Source organism: Somniosus microcephalus, chromosome 9 (genome assembly GCF_052327205.1).
Source record: "Somniosus microcephalus isolate GS21.2 chromosome 9, FLI_Smic_1.0, whole genome shotgun sequence".
Taxonomy (NCBI): Eukaryota; Metazoa; Chordata; class Chondrichthyes; order Squaliformes; family Somniosidae; genus Somniosus; species Somniosus microcephalus.
In genome coordinates, this window is record NC_140995.1 from 217,869,697 (window position 1) to 217,886,279 (window position 16,583).

The following is a 16,583-nucleotide window of genomic DNA, read 5'->3' on the forward strand; positions in this document are numbered from 1 at the left end:
ATCGGGCGGGTGTAAATCGGGCGGGTGTAAATCGGGCGGGTGTAAATCGGGCAGGGTGCAAATCGGGCGGGTGTAAATCGGGCGGGTGCAAATCGGGCTGGTGCAAATCCGGCGGGGTGCAAATCCGGCGGGTGCAAATCCGGCGGGTGTAAATCGAGCGGGTGTAAATCGGGCGGGTGCAAATCGGGCGGGTGTAAATCGGGGGGGGTGTAAATCGGGCGGGGATGTAAATCGGGCGGGTGTAAATCGGGCGGGGTGTAAATCGGGCGGGTGTAAATCGGGGGGGTGTAAATCGGGCGGGGATGTAAATCGGGCGGGTGTAAATCGGGCGGGGTGTAAATCGGGCGGGTGTAAACCGGGCGGGGTGCAAATCCGGCGGGGTGCAAATCGGGCGGGTGCAAATCGGGCGGGTGCAAATCGGGCGGGTGCAAATCGGGGGGGGGGTGTAAATCGGGCGGGGATGTAAATCGGGCGGGTGTAAATCGGGCGGGTGTAAATCGGGCGGGGTGCAAATCCGGCGGGGTGCAAATCGGGCGGGTGCAAATCGGGCGGGTGCAAATCGGGCGGGTGCAAATCGGGCGGGTGCAAATCGGGCGGGTGTAAATCGGGCGGGGTGTAAATCGGGCGGGTGTAAATCGGGCGGGGTGTAAGTCGGGCGGGTGTAAATCAGGCGGGTGTAAATCAGGCGGGTGTAAATCGGGCGGGTGTAAATCGGGCGGGTGTAAATCAGGCGGGTGTAAATCGGGCGGGTGTAAATCGGGCGGGTGTAAATCAGGCGGGGTGTAAATCGGGCGGGTGTGTAAATCGGGTGGGACATAAATCGGGTGGGACATAAATCGGGCGGGTGTAAATCCGGCAGGTGTAAATCGGGCGGGATGTAAATCGGGCGGGATGTAAATCGGGCGGGTGTAAATCCGGCAGGTGTAAATCGGGCGGGTGTAAATCGGGCGGGATGTAAATCGGGCGGGATGTAAATCGGGCGGGATGTAAATCCGGCAGGTGTAAATCGGGCGGGTGTAAATCCGGCAGGTGTAAATCGGGCGGGTGTAAATCGGGCGGGATGTAAATCGGGCAGGTGTAAATCCGGCGGGTGTAAATCCGGCGGGTGTAAATCGGGCGGGTGTAAATCGGGCGGGTGTAAATCCGGCAGGTGTAAATCAGGCGGGTGTAAATCGGGTGGGACATAAATCGGGCCGGGGGTAACGGGCGACCGACCCCAGAACCCGTCCCATTCCCGCTGGGAGAGTCAGGATAAAACTATCCCCGCAAAGTCAGAAAATCACAGCTGTAACGTTTTATATTCTGTTAGACGTTCAGTATCTATTTTGCTAATAATAGAATGTTGGTCGTATCTCTGCAGTTTAAAAACTCCTGATTCACCAGGGTTGTAAATACATAAAGAACAGATGGCTGAGGATTGATAACTAAGGCTCACATACCACTGTTAATACATTACCACATCCCTGACTGTTATTATATATGGTGCATTAAGATTATTCATTATTGACGCACGGATTTTGTATTTTGCCCTTTTAAAAAAGCTTTTGACAATCGAGACTCAAACAGTACACAAACCGTCAGAGAGTCTCCCACTGCTCCGATAACTTTCACATCGGCTGGCCGCAGAGAATGAACTGAAAAAAAGTAAAGAGCAGTCATAAATTTTGTATACTATTGATCGAGAATACAGATGGGCTAAGAGCCATTACAAAACACTAGCCTTACCATTTGTGTCAAATTAAATTGAATAAATCTGATAATTTGTGGGCTGGCACCAGATAAAAAAGCTCTTGGATTGTCAGAGCTGGTTACCCAAAGAATCTGTCACTTCTACCCAATCAGGCCTGTACATGATTCCAGTCCCACCCTATGTGGTGGACTTTTAATGCCAGCACAGCGAGAGATTTACTCACTGTGCGGTTCATCGAATGGTGAGTCGATTCCCCTCATGGTGAGCGCTGGATCTCAGCCAGCTGATTAGAACAGCCAAAAAATAACAGAGTGCTTCGCCACTTGGAAAAGAATAATGGGAGGACAAGCCAACTTAGATATGATCGCTCTGCATCTTCCAGCGTTCAGATAAAGAGCAGCCTGGAAGCAGGTCTACTCACCTAGCCAGGTGACGGTGTGTGTATTAGGGAGGCATAATAATGGAAGGAGGGAGAAAGTAAAAAATAACACGTTAAATAATCTATAGTTACCTGAGTTTGGAATGACGTCCGATGGAGCCCTGTCTTTGCAAAGTAACTCACTCCCAAAGGCCTGTAAAGGATCACAGACTTAAAATTCAACCCATTCTTATGTGGTTATGAATAAGTAGAGAATATTTTCCCATAGTACCTTATTTACTGTTCTTTCTGTAAACTCAGTGGCGGGGACCAGCACAGGATGAATGGGTGACTATATGTGCTAGATTTTTTTTTTAAAGAGTGATCAGCTGTGAGAGTATGTGCTGAAGAAGCTGCACCACATCTGTGCTTGGTTGTGGCTTGATCAGTGGAAGTATGTACCTGGCAGATGTTAAGAGTGCCATAGGGGAACCAAGAATCTGCTTCACACCTTGTGGTCTTGCCCAGAGATCTTGCAATTGAAACCTAGTAATGCTGAACTTTAGCAACAAACAGCTATCATAAACTAGGGCAATAGCCATTGCATGTAAATGCCCATAAGCGCCTGAAGTCAGCATAAACACTAATCTCTGTTAAGTCAGCATGTTGTGTGAGTAAATGGATGAATAAAGCCACAAGGAAACAATTGAGGGTAAGGAAAGAGGCATACATTAAGTACATAGACAGCATGGGAGTGTATGATAAGGAAGAATACGAAGAGATTAGGAGAGAAGTAAAAAAAAACAATTAGGAAGGCAAAGAGGAACTATGAAATTAAATTATCAAGGAACATAAAACAAAATAGTAAATTATTTTACAGGCACATCAATTAAAAAAAAGGAAGGTTGGAATGGAAATAGGGCCATTAAGGGGTAGACACGATAATACCACATAGAGAGATGGCAGAAATATTAAATAATTATTTTGCTTCAGTATTTACCAGGGAGATAGAACAGGCGGACATGACATTGGATGATGAGATTAGTAATGAGATAAGTGCATTTAAAATAAAAAAGGGGATATATTAAATAAACTAATCAAACTCAAAGAGGATAATACCCCCGGTCCGGATGGATTGCATCTACGCATTTTAAAAGGATCTAGGGAAGAGATAGCAGAGGCGTTATTACACATATTTAATAATTCGTTAGAAAAAGGTGTAGTGCCAGAGGACTGGCGGATAGCTAACGTAATACCTATATTTAAGAAGGGGAATAGAACATGTCCAGGGAATTATAGACCAGTCAGCTTAACATCGGTGGTAGGAAAAATAATGGAATATTTTATACTAAATATCAGGAAAGGATGAATAGGCTAGGTCTCTTTGCTCTTGAAAAAAGAAGGCTGAGGGGTGACCTAACAGAGGTCTATAAAATTATCAAAGGTTTTGATAGAGTGGTTACAGAGAGAATGTTTCCACTTGTGGGGAAGAGCATAACTAGAGGCCATCAATATAAGATAGTCACCAAGAAATCCAATAGAGAATTCAGAAGAAACTTCTTTACCCAAAGAGTGGTGAGAATGTGGAACTTGCTACCACAGGGGGTGGTTGAAGAGAAAAGTATAGATGCATTTAGGGGAAGGCTAGACATGCATATAAGGGAGAAGGGAATAGAGGGTTATGCTGATAGATTTAGATGAGGAAAGACGGGAGGAGGCTCGAGTACAGCATAAACGCCGGCATGGACTGGTTGGGCCAAATGACCTGTTTCTGTGCAGTATATCCTACGTAATCCTAGTTCCTCAATGTGCCAACAATTGGACCGGAATTTCCTCAATTCAATTTACATCGAAATTATGCCAAAATTTACACCGGTTTCCACACCGATCTTGCTAATGGCTGTCAAGATTTCCTGAAATTCTCATTAGCATATGCCAGAACGTTAAAAACAAGCGGAAATCAGTGTATGCAATCGTGGCTCAAGGAAAGCATGGAACATGCGCCAACTTCCTTCTTTAAGTTGCTCTTTACCCCATTGAGGTTTGGAAAATTAAGGTTTTAAGCCATCAAACCATTATGTTTAGGAAAAGACGACTGGGGAAGCTTTTCCCTTTTTAACGTAACAGATTCCGATGCCATAAACCATCATTCACTCATATACAGCGCTGGTCTTAGTGAGGATAAATTGTAAAAAGCTAAAAAGAAAAATTGCTATTAAACACCAGAACTATGACTTTAGGTTCTGCTGCGCCTCAACTTTTGTCCATTCAGAACTGGCGTAAATGCAGGAAACTCGAATTCTCCTGTCTTTTAATGGGGTGGAGCTATGTTAATGAACTAAGCGAGCCGCGCAAACAATCAAGGAAATACATGCGTGATCAAGGAAACTAGGTTTCTGCCGCACTACCGCCAAAGTTATGGCAGCTCTGAGGAAATCCCAGGCCTTTCTTGTGGGATTAGGTTAAGGAGGGTTGGATCTCCCCTGAACCATTATCTCAATGATATTCAGGCTCCTCCATTGACATGTCACCCAGAGGACAGCATCATAGTCCCTGCAGTATCTCACTCCAGTATTAGCCATTAACAGCTTCAGGAAGAGGTTGATTCCCCCCTCGCTCTCTTGATCCAGTGACGAGACTGCTACCAAACTGAACCAACAAATGTTTTCAGTAGAAGATGGCTTAGCAAATATGGGCTAAAGCATGATGTCAGGAGTTAGGAATCTAATTGTCTTCCACCCCCCCCCCCCCACCACCACCAATCGCCCCTTCCTCAATCAACATTGTTACTACCAACCTGGTCTGGCTTTTCTGTGGTTGTGGTGATGGATGGAGTTGTTTGTGAGGACACTTGTGGTACTGATGGCTGGAATCACAAAAAGACAAAAGAAAAGTTTAGTCCTTTGTACCAATGTCCTTTACTGCAATTAAATATCTATTGGCAAATGTAGGATGTATCTATTGGGCCAGAAATTCCAGGCCAGAAGCGTGAGTGCGCTCGGGATACTCACGCTTCTGGCCGTTGGAAATGCCGGCGTTCAGCAGGAACAGCGCATGCGGGGAACGCCGGCATTTCCAGACCTCGAGCGCGTGCGACTGCACAGGCAGCGCTTGCACAGTGAACTTCGTGGATTTCATTCATGAAATCCGTGAGGGTAAGTCCTCAGAACTTACACTGAAAAAAAGCAAGTGTAAAGTGGTTCATTGGCTGCGGAGGAAGATATATTTTATCGTGGAGCTTTTGAAATGCAATATTTTTGTTTGGGAAAGGGAGGGAAGTTATTTTAAGAAATTTTAAGTAAGTTTTAAAGTTAAAATTTTTTTTTTTTTTTAAAGGGTTTTCAGAACGGTAGGTAGAAGGAGCAATTGTGGCTGAGTGAATGGAATGTGAGAATGAGTTATGTATGTATGTCCACATATATTCCTTTACGTATATGTATGTATGTTTTATATTCCTTTACTATGAATGTATGTTTTTAATTATGATTTTCCAATAAGTTACTTTCTCTACATTCATACACATAAGTAAAGGAATATATACATAACACGCAAAGGAATATATACAGACATACATACTTTCAGAAGCTCCACGATAAGAAATATCTTCCTCCGCAGCCTCTGTAGCAACTGTACCCATGCTTTTTTCATGTGTAAGTTGTAATGACTGGACCTCACTGAAAGCATTAATGAAAGCGGCGAATTATACTGCGCACGCGCTGCCTGTGCAGTCGCACGCGTTCTGCCTCTGAACCCCTTCATTCAGAGGACAGGAAATGCCGGTTTTCCCCACATGCACTGTGCATGCTGAAAACCGGCATTTCATCCGGCCAGATGCGTAAGTACCCCGACCGTACTAGCGCATTTGGAAGGGAATTACTGGGCCAACATTTTACATGTCAATAAAATAAAAAATTTAACACTTGCACGACTTGCCCCCTCGCATCTGCGACTGAGGGTCCAAGGAGGTGCATTGCGCAAGAGGTCATCATCGCACGTATCCTCACACTGTTCCCTTTGGGGAACTGTATGAAGTGGTGGAAGGATTTATGGCCGTGATTAACGCTCATTCCGTGACCGTAACCATCTTTGAACCAGCCATTAGGGTGGTTAGTCCTATGGCGGGAGGGTTTTACGGGCTCCCACAACCCATCTGAGGGGGGGGGGCCACCAACACCCACGGACGCAAGTATCCCGCTGGATGTCCACCCAGAATTTAAAGTTGGAGCTCCGACTCCACTTGCCGGGACTGTCTGGAGTGGGGTTCAAAACCCTACTCCTTCTGGCCCAGCGGCGGGGATGCTCACTGCTACGCAAAAGGCCCACTCCGCACAAAAGGTGACACCCATACATTTCCTGTGCCTTTTCCCTCCCCGTGACTGGAGCCCTATGCTGCCATTTCACGTTGCTAATCGGATTGGGCCTTTGTCATAGCGGTAGGATCCCTGCCGCTGGGCCAGATCAGGGTAGGGTTTCGAACCCCGCTCCAGACAGTCCCGGCAAGTGGAGTCGGAGCTCCGGCTCTAAATTCTGGGTTGACATCCAGTGGGATATTTGCGTCCGTGGGTGTGGGTGGCCCCCCCTCCTTGTATAGCTTGTGGGAGCCCGTAAAACCCTCCCGCCATAGGACTAACCGCCCTAATGGCTGGTTCAAAGATGGTTACGGTCACGGAATGAGCGTTAATCACGGCCATAAATCCTTCCACCACTTCATACAGTTCCCCAAAGGGAACAGTGTGAAGACACGTATGACGACGACATTGCTAAATAAATAAATGGAATTAAAAAAATTCTTTTAGGGCTTTTAAGTCTTTAAATTGCTTTAATTCGCTTTAAAACTACTTCAGATTACTCAAAATAATGGAAACATTTTAAAAAGTTTATAAAAGTTACCAAAATCTTCAAAAAACTTCCAAAAACCTATTTAAACTGCTGCTTTGCATGTAAAAAAGCAAAGCAGCTTGACAGAAACATTGGGGGCGTGTCCAGTGAAACTGAGACCTCAAGGGGCGTGTCTCACTTACACTGCACGCTCCTGGGTCCGCGCTGGCTGCGCTCCTGGGCGGCGTGACGTCATACGCTGCCCGGGATTCTTGCTTCAGTTTCTGGAAGTGCAGGCGTCCCTGGAGCTGATCGGCAGGAGCGCGGGGTAAGTGCAAATACGGGGCTTGCACGCGCTGCAAGCCCCGTTCTGGAATTTCTGGCCCATTAAATGAGAAAATTAATCTGATAGGCAGATTCTATCCTATAAAATAGCATTTTTTAAAACAGGACATTAATAAAGCTAGAAAGTACTGTTGATGGTATTAGTGTATGGATAATTAATGCATTTAAATGACATTCCACTTAATGGAGGTATTAAGCTATTAATAATACTTCCATTGAAATAGGAGACTGAGGATCGTCATGAGGACGCATTAAACATTCATCTACTAATAGCACCAGCTATACTTTCTACACTGTGGCTCTTACAAAACATTTTGTTGCTGGCCTTTTGCTCCACAATCCATTCATCAATCGGGCCATTTCAACCAGACCATTTCAAACCAGCGCTTTAGTAAGGGCAGCCAGCGGTTCTTTACTAACTGCTGGTACCCAATATTATATTCCCCACCCCCATAGCATTGCCAGCAGGTCATGCACTAAGAGTCACGTGCACTACAACAATACTTTGCAGAGTTAACCATGCGTTATCAGGCGAGGTTAGCTACATGGGGCGTAGGTGCACTCGAGCAGCAGTGGTCCCAGCAGCACTGCACTGGAATTGTAGTTTCGGCCTCAACATGACCCGCTATCCGAACCTTTTACTTTGTTAGATGTCAAGACTAAGCTCCAATAAGCTCTACTCTTAAAATGAACAATTTTATGAGCCATTTGCATCTGCAACGTTTGAAATTTTTTTGACTCTCCTGAAATGCTTTTAGGAAAGAGGGGAAGGGGGGGAAAATTGGTAGAAAAAGGCGGGAAGGAAAAAAAAGGGGATTGGCAGAGACTAGGGAACAGATCTACTGCACACGCTCCCGGATGTTAGTGGCATCCTTTACAGGATTCTGACAGGAGCAGCATTTATGCTGTTTCTCCAGGGTTTCCACAGACCTTCCAGTGATGTTACAGTGGACAATTGGGAGAAACCCCCGTGGGAATTCAACCCCAGAATGTTTGGGAGCAGTTCCACCAGCTGTTAAGTTCCTGGCACAAACATACAAGTACAACTTAAGTACCAGTCAACGATGGGCTGTTGCTGCTCCAGCCACAATCCTATCAAGGGCTGACAGCCCAGCTGCATCTTTCCAATGTTGATGAGAATGGTCTATTCCATCCCCCTTCTCCAACCCTACTAGTTTGTGCGGGTTGCAACTGTACGGAGGCCGGGAACAAAAGACAGGTTTTCTTCACGGGGTTTCTCCCAATTTTCTTCAAGAAGGAGTTAGATATATTTCTTAAGGCTAAAGGGATCAATGGATATGGGGAGAAAGCAGGAACAGGATACTGAATTTGGATGATCAGCCATGATCTCATTAAATGGCAGAGCAGGCTCGAGGGGCCGAATGGCCTACTTCAGCTCCTATCTTCTATGTTTCTATGTTTCTGTGCAACCTGCCAAATAGGGATCCAATATTCTATCGCTGGGCAGCTCCAGGTTTTGCAGAACACTGACGTCGCTGACACTAACAAGACGGACCAAGCTATCCTAAAGAAAAACATTACAGCGTATAAGTTTGCCTTGAGCAGTAGAGCAGGGTGATAGCGAATCATCACCCTGTTTTACACACTGTCCGATTTTCAGTTCAGAAACCTACCACTCCACACTGCACACAAAGGAATTAAAGGCGATCACATTTAATCTTCAAAGAGCCATTTTACTGAAACAATATAAGACTGTATTTATCACCAACCTTGTGCGATGGAACAGTTGTAGTCTTGATGCTCCCAGGGGCCACTGAGGTCAGCTGCCCAGGGTTATTTGGGTAAGTAAAATTACTGTTTCTGTATGTTCTCAAATAAGGCAGGCCCTGGTATAACCACAGGAGAAACAAGAGAACTTGATTAGTTTGCTGTTAAGTGCCAATCCTGATTTGGTTATTACTGGCATTTTTATCCCCACATAGGAGAATAGTTTGGAATGAGTGATTTTCCCTCACTTCCTGTGAGAAAGTTCTCTTTGCTCACCACCTTACCCAGCTGCAAAACTAAATACAAAAACCCACTATGTGGGGGACACATATCCAAGTCCTACCCCTCCGCTCATAGGTAGAAATTCAACCACATTGGGTGTCCTCTATATGTTCCACCATTCACCATCTCCTATCAGATACCATCTATATATCCCATCACTCATTACTTATTATCCTCTATCTGCCCATTCTCCATTGGGTATGCTCTATATATACTGCCGTTCCTCATTGAGTACTGTTTATCTATCCTACCATTCCCCATAGGTTATCCTCTATATATCCTACCATTCCCCATAGGTTATCCTCTATATATCCTACCATTCCCCATAGGTTATCCTCTATATATCCTACCATACCCCATAGGTTATCCTCTATATATCCTACCATTCCCCATAGGTTATCCTCTATATATCCTACCATACCCCATAGGTTATCCTCTACATATCCTACCATTCCCCATAGGTTATCCTCTATATATCCTACCATACCCCATAGGTTATCCTCTATATATCCTACCATTTCCCCATAGGTTATCCTCTATATATCCTACCATTCCCCATAGGTTATCCTCTATATATCCTACCATTCCCCATAGGTTATCCTCTATATATCCTACCATTCCCCATAGGTTATCCTCTATATATCCTACCATACCCCATAGGTTATCCTCTATATATCCTACCATTCCCCATAGGTTATCCTCTATATATCCTACCATTCCCCATAGGTTATCCTCTATATATCCTACCATACCCCATAGGTTATCCTCTATATATCCTACCATTTCCCCATAGGTTATCCTCTATATATCCTACCATTCCCCATAGGTTATCCTCTATATATCCTACCATTCCCCATAGGTTATCCTCTATATATCCTACCATACCCCATAGGTTATCCTCTATATATCCTACCATTTCCCCATAGGTTATCCTCTATATATCCTACCATTCCCCATAGGTTATCCTCTATATATCCTACCATTCCCCATAGGTTATCCTCTATATATCCTACCATTCCCCATAGGTTATCCTCTATATATCCTACCATTTCCCCATAGGTTATCCTCTATATATCCTACCATTCCCCATAGGATATCCTCTATATATCCTACCATACCCCATAGGTTATCCTCTATATATACTACCATACCCCATAGGTTATCCTCTATATATCCTACCATTCCCCATAGGTTCTCCTCTATATATCCTACCACACCCCATAGGTTATCCTCTATATATCCTACCATTTCCCCATAGGTTATCCTCTATATATCCTACCATTCCCCATAGGTTATCCTCTATATATCCTACCATTCCCCATAGGTTATCCTCTATATATCCTACCATTCCCCATAGGTTATCCTCTATATATCCTACCATTCCCCATAGGTTATCCTCTATATATCCTACCATTTCCCATTGGTGTCCTCTCTGTAGCCTTTGACATGGCCAACCACACCACGCTCATCCAATGCCTTTCTTCCATTGTCCTGCTCTATTGAACTGCCTCTGCTTGCTTCCACTCGTCTCTATCCGATTGTAGCCACAGCATCTCTATTAATGTTGCCTTTCTACCCCTGCATCGTTATCTCTGGGGTCCGCCAAGGATCCATCCTTTGTCTGCTCTTCTTCCTCATCTATGTGCTGCCCCTTTGTGACATCATCCACTGACACGGTGTCAGCTTCCACACGTACATTAATGACACCCAGCTTTACCTCTCCACCATCTCTCTCACCTCTGTCTGTCTTGTTAGATTGCTTGTCTGAAATCCAGTCTTGGATAAGCCATAATTTTCCTGCAGCTGACCATTGGGAAGACTAAAACCATCATCTTTGGCCCTCCCAGACTATTCACAACCTCTGTGTCCTATTTGAACCTAAGCTGAGCTTCTGACACTGTATACTCTTCATAGAAAAAACATCTACTTCCTCCTCTGTAATATCGCCTGTCTCCACCCCTGCCTTAGTTCATTTGATGCTGAAATTCTCATCCACGACTTTGTCACCTTCAGATTCAACTATTCCAATACTTTCCTTGCTGGCCTCCTATCCTCCACCCTCCATAAACTCCAGCTCATTCAAAACTCTGCTGCCCATATCCTATCCTGCACCAAGTCCTGCTCACCCATCACCCCTGTCCTCGCTGGCCTATGTTGACTCCTGGTCCATCATAACCTCAAAGTAAAGATTTTCAACCTCATGTTTAAGGTGCTTCTGTGGCCTCACCCCTCCCTATCTCTATAACATTCTCCAGCTCTAGGAAACCCTTCCCTTTCCAAAGTCTCCAATATTCTGATTCTGGCTCCTTATGCATCCCCCTCCCTTCGCTCCACAACTGGCAGCCGTGCTTTCAGCCACCTGGGCCCCATGCTCTGGAATTCCCTCCCTAAACCCATCTACCTCTGCACTTCCATGTCCTCCATTACACCCAATCCAGCTCCTTGACCAGTCTTTTGGTCAGCCGTCCGAATATTTCCTTTGGCTTGGCATCCATTCTTTTCCTTACGTTACTGTGAAGTACCATGGGACGTTTTCTACGTTGAAAGTTCTACATTTAATATCCAATACCCCCAATACATGGCACTATAGAGCAGAAAGCTCACAGGCTCAATCTTGGAGTATCAGTGTGCACCTGATTCAATATCTGACAGAGTTAGCTGATTGCTAGGTCAATGAACCCATTGGCAAGTTGTTACTGCTTACAGAAAAAATATTAAACATAATTCTGTACCCTTAAACAGAATATTAATACTCTCATCTTTCATCACTTCATTATTTCCTTTTCTGTTTGCATTCTATATCACATAACATTTTTAAATTTCTCCTTTGATATTTAAGGCTGGATTATGATTAAGGAGGTGTATAGGAGGCGGGACTACAACTTTCGGGGTTGTAGTCCCGCCTCCATCGAGTTGTGGCCAACCCACACGATTTTCACTTGATTGACCTTGTTGAGCCCGCCCAACGGGTTCAGTAGGACAATTAAGGGCCACCCGGCAACAGGTGACGTCACAGATTGACATTTCATCTGTCAAAAGCTTTTGACAGATGAAATATCAGCGTCTGACAGCTCTTTGAAGCTGTCAAACCCTGACAATCTGCACTCCAAGTTAATTCCTTCCTCTCAGGCTGATTTTAGAGATCTCCCTGGAACAGAAAGCTGAATGCTGCAACTTTTGACAGCTCGCGGCCATTCTGCTTTCTGTGCCGGTGAGATGAGGGACTCCCGAGACCTGAAGGAAGTAAGGCTGTAAAGGTAAGTAAATCTAAGTAAAACTTCTTTAAACACTTTACACACACCAAACACACTTACTTCTGAACTCATGTACCCATCACTCACCTGAACACTGGACATCTCGAACCCTCCAAACCCTTCAGCCCGACGGTCCACCTCGCTAACTTGGCGTGGTTTGGAGCCATTGGGAATCCCACACTTCAGCAATAAAAATAGGGATTAGGCTAAAAACTGCCTGTTAACTACCAGTGCGGGTCGGGTATCCGCCTCCTTTGAAACTGGCACGGAGGCGGGTTGGGGGCGGGATGGGGTCGGGACCCCCGATTTCGAGATTTTAACCCCCCACACGCCTCCAATCCTGCCTCCACGGCCCAATGAAAATCCCGCCCTTAGTTTGCAATCCCTCAGTTTTAGTCTTGAAGTCAATGTAATTATCTTTTTGCGATTCCTGCCATTGCTTTAATTTACATTTATTTTTGTACCTAACAATCGGTGCTGGGTCAAAATCCTGGCATTCCATACTAACACCGTTGCAGGAGCATCCCCAGGACAACAGTAATCTGGTCGCTTGGTTATAGCGCGCCAGCCTCACAATGCAATTGCGCTCTTTGTCACACGAGGTGGATGCTGGGCCACCAGATAACTTGTGGGAGTTGCAGTGTGGTAACCCGACTCGAGTGCCGGGTCTCATTTGGGTGGGCTGGGCTCTGAAGCATTTGGTGATGCTGAACCCAACTTCGCAGGTGTTCATGAGGCCAGCTGGGCTGCGATGGGGGAATTGTTGGAGCGACTGGAAGAAAAGAGAGTCCCATTTTTTTCTGAATTGTTGAAATCTTTACATAATTATTATGTTAAAAATGTATTTAAAGCAGTATATTCAGGGTAAGTGGGGAGCGTTCGTGGTGGCAGGATCTCAAAGAGTTTTTTTTTGCTAGATTGAATTGGCTAGCATTTTTCTGGATAGAGAATGTGATTATGCAGATTTTGTTGGAGCGAGTTTGGCTGGAATGTTTTTGGGGAACAGAAAGTGTTTGTGTTCAGTTTATTCTTGCCTGGAATGTGACTAGGGAGAAAGGAGAAACTGGCAAGAAAGGTTTTGTGTAAAATGATTGGCAGAATTTAGGGAATTAAACTCAACACGGGGTCAAAACCTTGGAATTCCCTGTCTAACGCCATAGTAGGAGCATCGTCAGAATGAGGACTGCCGCAGTCTAACATTGTTTCTCAATTTTACAACAGACTCTGGTGACAACTGTGCAAACCCACACAGAAAGACACAACCCATGGGAAGCAAGGAGACAAATAAGAGTTGGTAATGCATCGAAAAATAACAAAGTCTATTTTTACAGATCCTTTTTCATACAAACCATACCTTTGAAGGACAGCTGATGTCAATGTGTTCATCAAATGTTTGATTGATAGTCTTTCCGTCCAGTGGCTCCAGCTGAAAGAAGACAAAGAAAATCACAAGAAGCAAAGGTCATTCAGCTCATCCAACTGGCATTGTTTCTGAGCTGGATCTGACCATTTATTTGTCGATTTCTTATCCCAGACTCATATCCCTCTTCTCTCCACTGAATCAGGAGTCTGTTGAACTACTTTTTGAATGCTTCAACTGAGCCAGTATTTCCTACTCTAGGTGGTATTCCATTCCAGAAGTCAAATTACATACAATTACATAGAATGTACAGCACAGAAACAGGCCATTCAGCCCAACAGGTCTATGCCGGTGTTTATGCTCCACATGAGCCGCCTCCCACCCCTCTTCATCTCACCCCATCAGCATATCCTTCTATTCCTTTCTCCCTCAGGTGTTTATCTAGCCTCCCCTTAAATGCATCGATGCTATTCACCTCAACTACTCTCTGTGGTAGCGAGTTCCACATTTTTACCACTCTTTGGGTAAAGAAGTTTCTCCTGAGTTCCCTATTGCATTTATTGATGACTATGTTATATTTATGACCCCTAGTTTTGGTCTCCCACACAAGTGGAAACCATGTCTCTGTGTCTACATTATCAAACCCCTTCATAATTTTAAAGACCTCTATTAGGTCACCCCTCAGTCTTATTTTTTCTAGAGAAAAGAAGCCCCAGCCTGTTCAGCCTTTCCTGATAAGTATAACTTCTCAGTTCTGGTATCATCCATGTAAATTTCTTGCACCTTCTTCAGTGCCACTTTATAATTTTGGAGACCAGACTGTGCACAGTACTCTAAGGGCTGGATTTTCATTGAGGAGGCGGGTAGGAGGCGGGGCTACAACTTTTGGGGTTGTAGTCCCGCCTCCATCGAGTTCTAGCCAACCCACATGATTTAGACTTGATTGACCTTGTTAAGCCCGCCCAGCGGGCTCAGCAGGCCAATTAAGGGCTACCTGGCAACAGGTGACGTCACAGATTGACATTTCATCTGTCAAGACCTTTTGACAGATGAAATATCAGCGTTTCACAGCTGTTTGAAGCTGTCAAACACTGACAATCTGTACTCCAGATTAATTCCTTCCTCTCAGGATGATTTAGAGATCTCCCCGGAACAGAAAGCAGAGGCTGCAGATTTTGACAGCTGGCGGCCATTCTGCTTTCTGTGCCGATGAGATGAGGGACTCCCGAGACCTGAAGGAAGGAAGGCTGTAAAGGTAAGTAAAGGTTAGTAGAACTTCTTTAAACACTTTACACAGACCAAACACACTTACCTCTGCACTCACGCACCCATCACTCACCTGAACACCGGACATCTCGACCCCTCCAAGCCTTTCATCCCGACGGCCCACCTCGCTAACTTGACGTGGTTTGGAGCCATCGGGAATCCCACATTTCAGCAATGAAAATAGGGATTAGGCTAAAAACTACCCGTTAACAGGCAGTTAATTAGCACTAATCCCCTTCGCGCCTCGGGGAGGCGGATCCCAGTGCGGGGCGGGGACCCGCCTCCTTTGAAACTGGCATGGAGGTGGGATGGGGTCGGGACCCCCGATTTCGGGATTTTAAACCCCCCACACGCCTCCAATCCCGACTCCACGGCCCAATGAAAATCCAGCCCGTAATGTTCCCTGAAACGGATTAGCAAGTCACTCAGTTGTACAAACAACTGCTCAAGGTGAAAGCTTAGGGGTGGGTAACTAATGTGATGAGTAACAAATCGAGTCTTGCCAATGCTACCCACATCCTAAGAAATAAAAAAAAAACTAGTTTCATTGGGAAAATCACAGATTGAAATCACAGAAACCCCACAGTGCAGATAGAGGCCATTTCGGCCCATCGAGCCTGCACCGACACATATCCCACCCGATCCCCGTAACCCCATGTATTTAATCCCCCTAACACTAAGGGTCAATTTATCACAGCCAATCAACCTAACCGGCACATCTTTGGACTGTGGGCGGAAACCAGAGCACCCGGAGGAAACCCACGCAAACACGGGGAGAATGTGCAAACTCCACACAGACAGTCACCCGAGGCCGGATTCGAACCCGGGTCCCTGGCGCTGTGAGGCAACAGTGCTAACCACTATGCCACCATGCTGCCCATAAAAGTAAGGGACAAATACATTTGGACAAATACATTGTCCAAAACCAAACACCAAAAAATACCAAAAGTCTTCAAAATATTCTTTGCCTTTACTCTTTAGTCCTATTTTCCCTTTTTTTTCCCCAGTCCTTCAGGCTACTTGAACAAAAACGTGGATTTGTATCTATGCATGATTTCAACTGAATAAATGTCAAATATTCAAAGGATTATTGAAGATCAGTGCGGTGGCAGGGCCAGTGATTAGAGTAGAAAGATAACAGGCTGAATCTTGGAGTTTCATTGTGCACCTGAATCAATGTTTGACAGAGGTAGCTGAATTCTGGGCCAATGGGCCCATTGAGCAAACAAGCCTATGGAAACCTACATTTCTGTATCTAGATTTTTGTTTGTTCAGCCAAATGTTTGGTACATGCAGAAACCCATCATTAAGGATCTTCAAACCAAACTTCTGAGAAATCTATAGCACATAGGACAGAAGTAGGCCACTCGAGCCTGTTCTGCCATTCAATTAGATCATGGCTGATCTGTATCTTAACGCTATTTACCCGCCTTGGTGCCATAACCCTTAATAGCCGTACCTAACAAAAATCTATCAAGGAGA

General features: G+C 45.1%; 1 protein-coding gene across 1 annotated transcript in view; it reads right to left on the reverse strand.

The window, feature by feature from the left end:
• plb1 (phospholipase B1) overlaps positions 1-16,583 on the reverse strand; it is a 207,006-nt gene that overhangs the window by 111,440 nt on the left and 78,983 nt on the right. The window contains exons 27-31 of the mRNA XM_085997907.1: positions 13,830-13,901; positions 8,942-9,058; positions 4,846-4,914; positions 2,202-2,262; positions 1,576-1,634 (exon numbers count right to left, since the gene is read on the reverse strand). Of these exons, the coding sequence (XP_085854033.1) occupies positions 1,576-1,634; positions 2,202-2,262; positions 4,846-4,914; positions 8,942-9,058; positions 13,830-13,901 (378 nt within the window). The remainder of the gene's footprint in view (positions 1-1,575; positions 1,635-2,201; positions 2,263-4,845; positions 4,915-8,941; positions 9,059-13,829; positions 13,902-16,583) is intronic.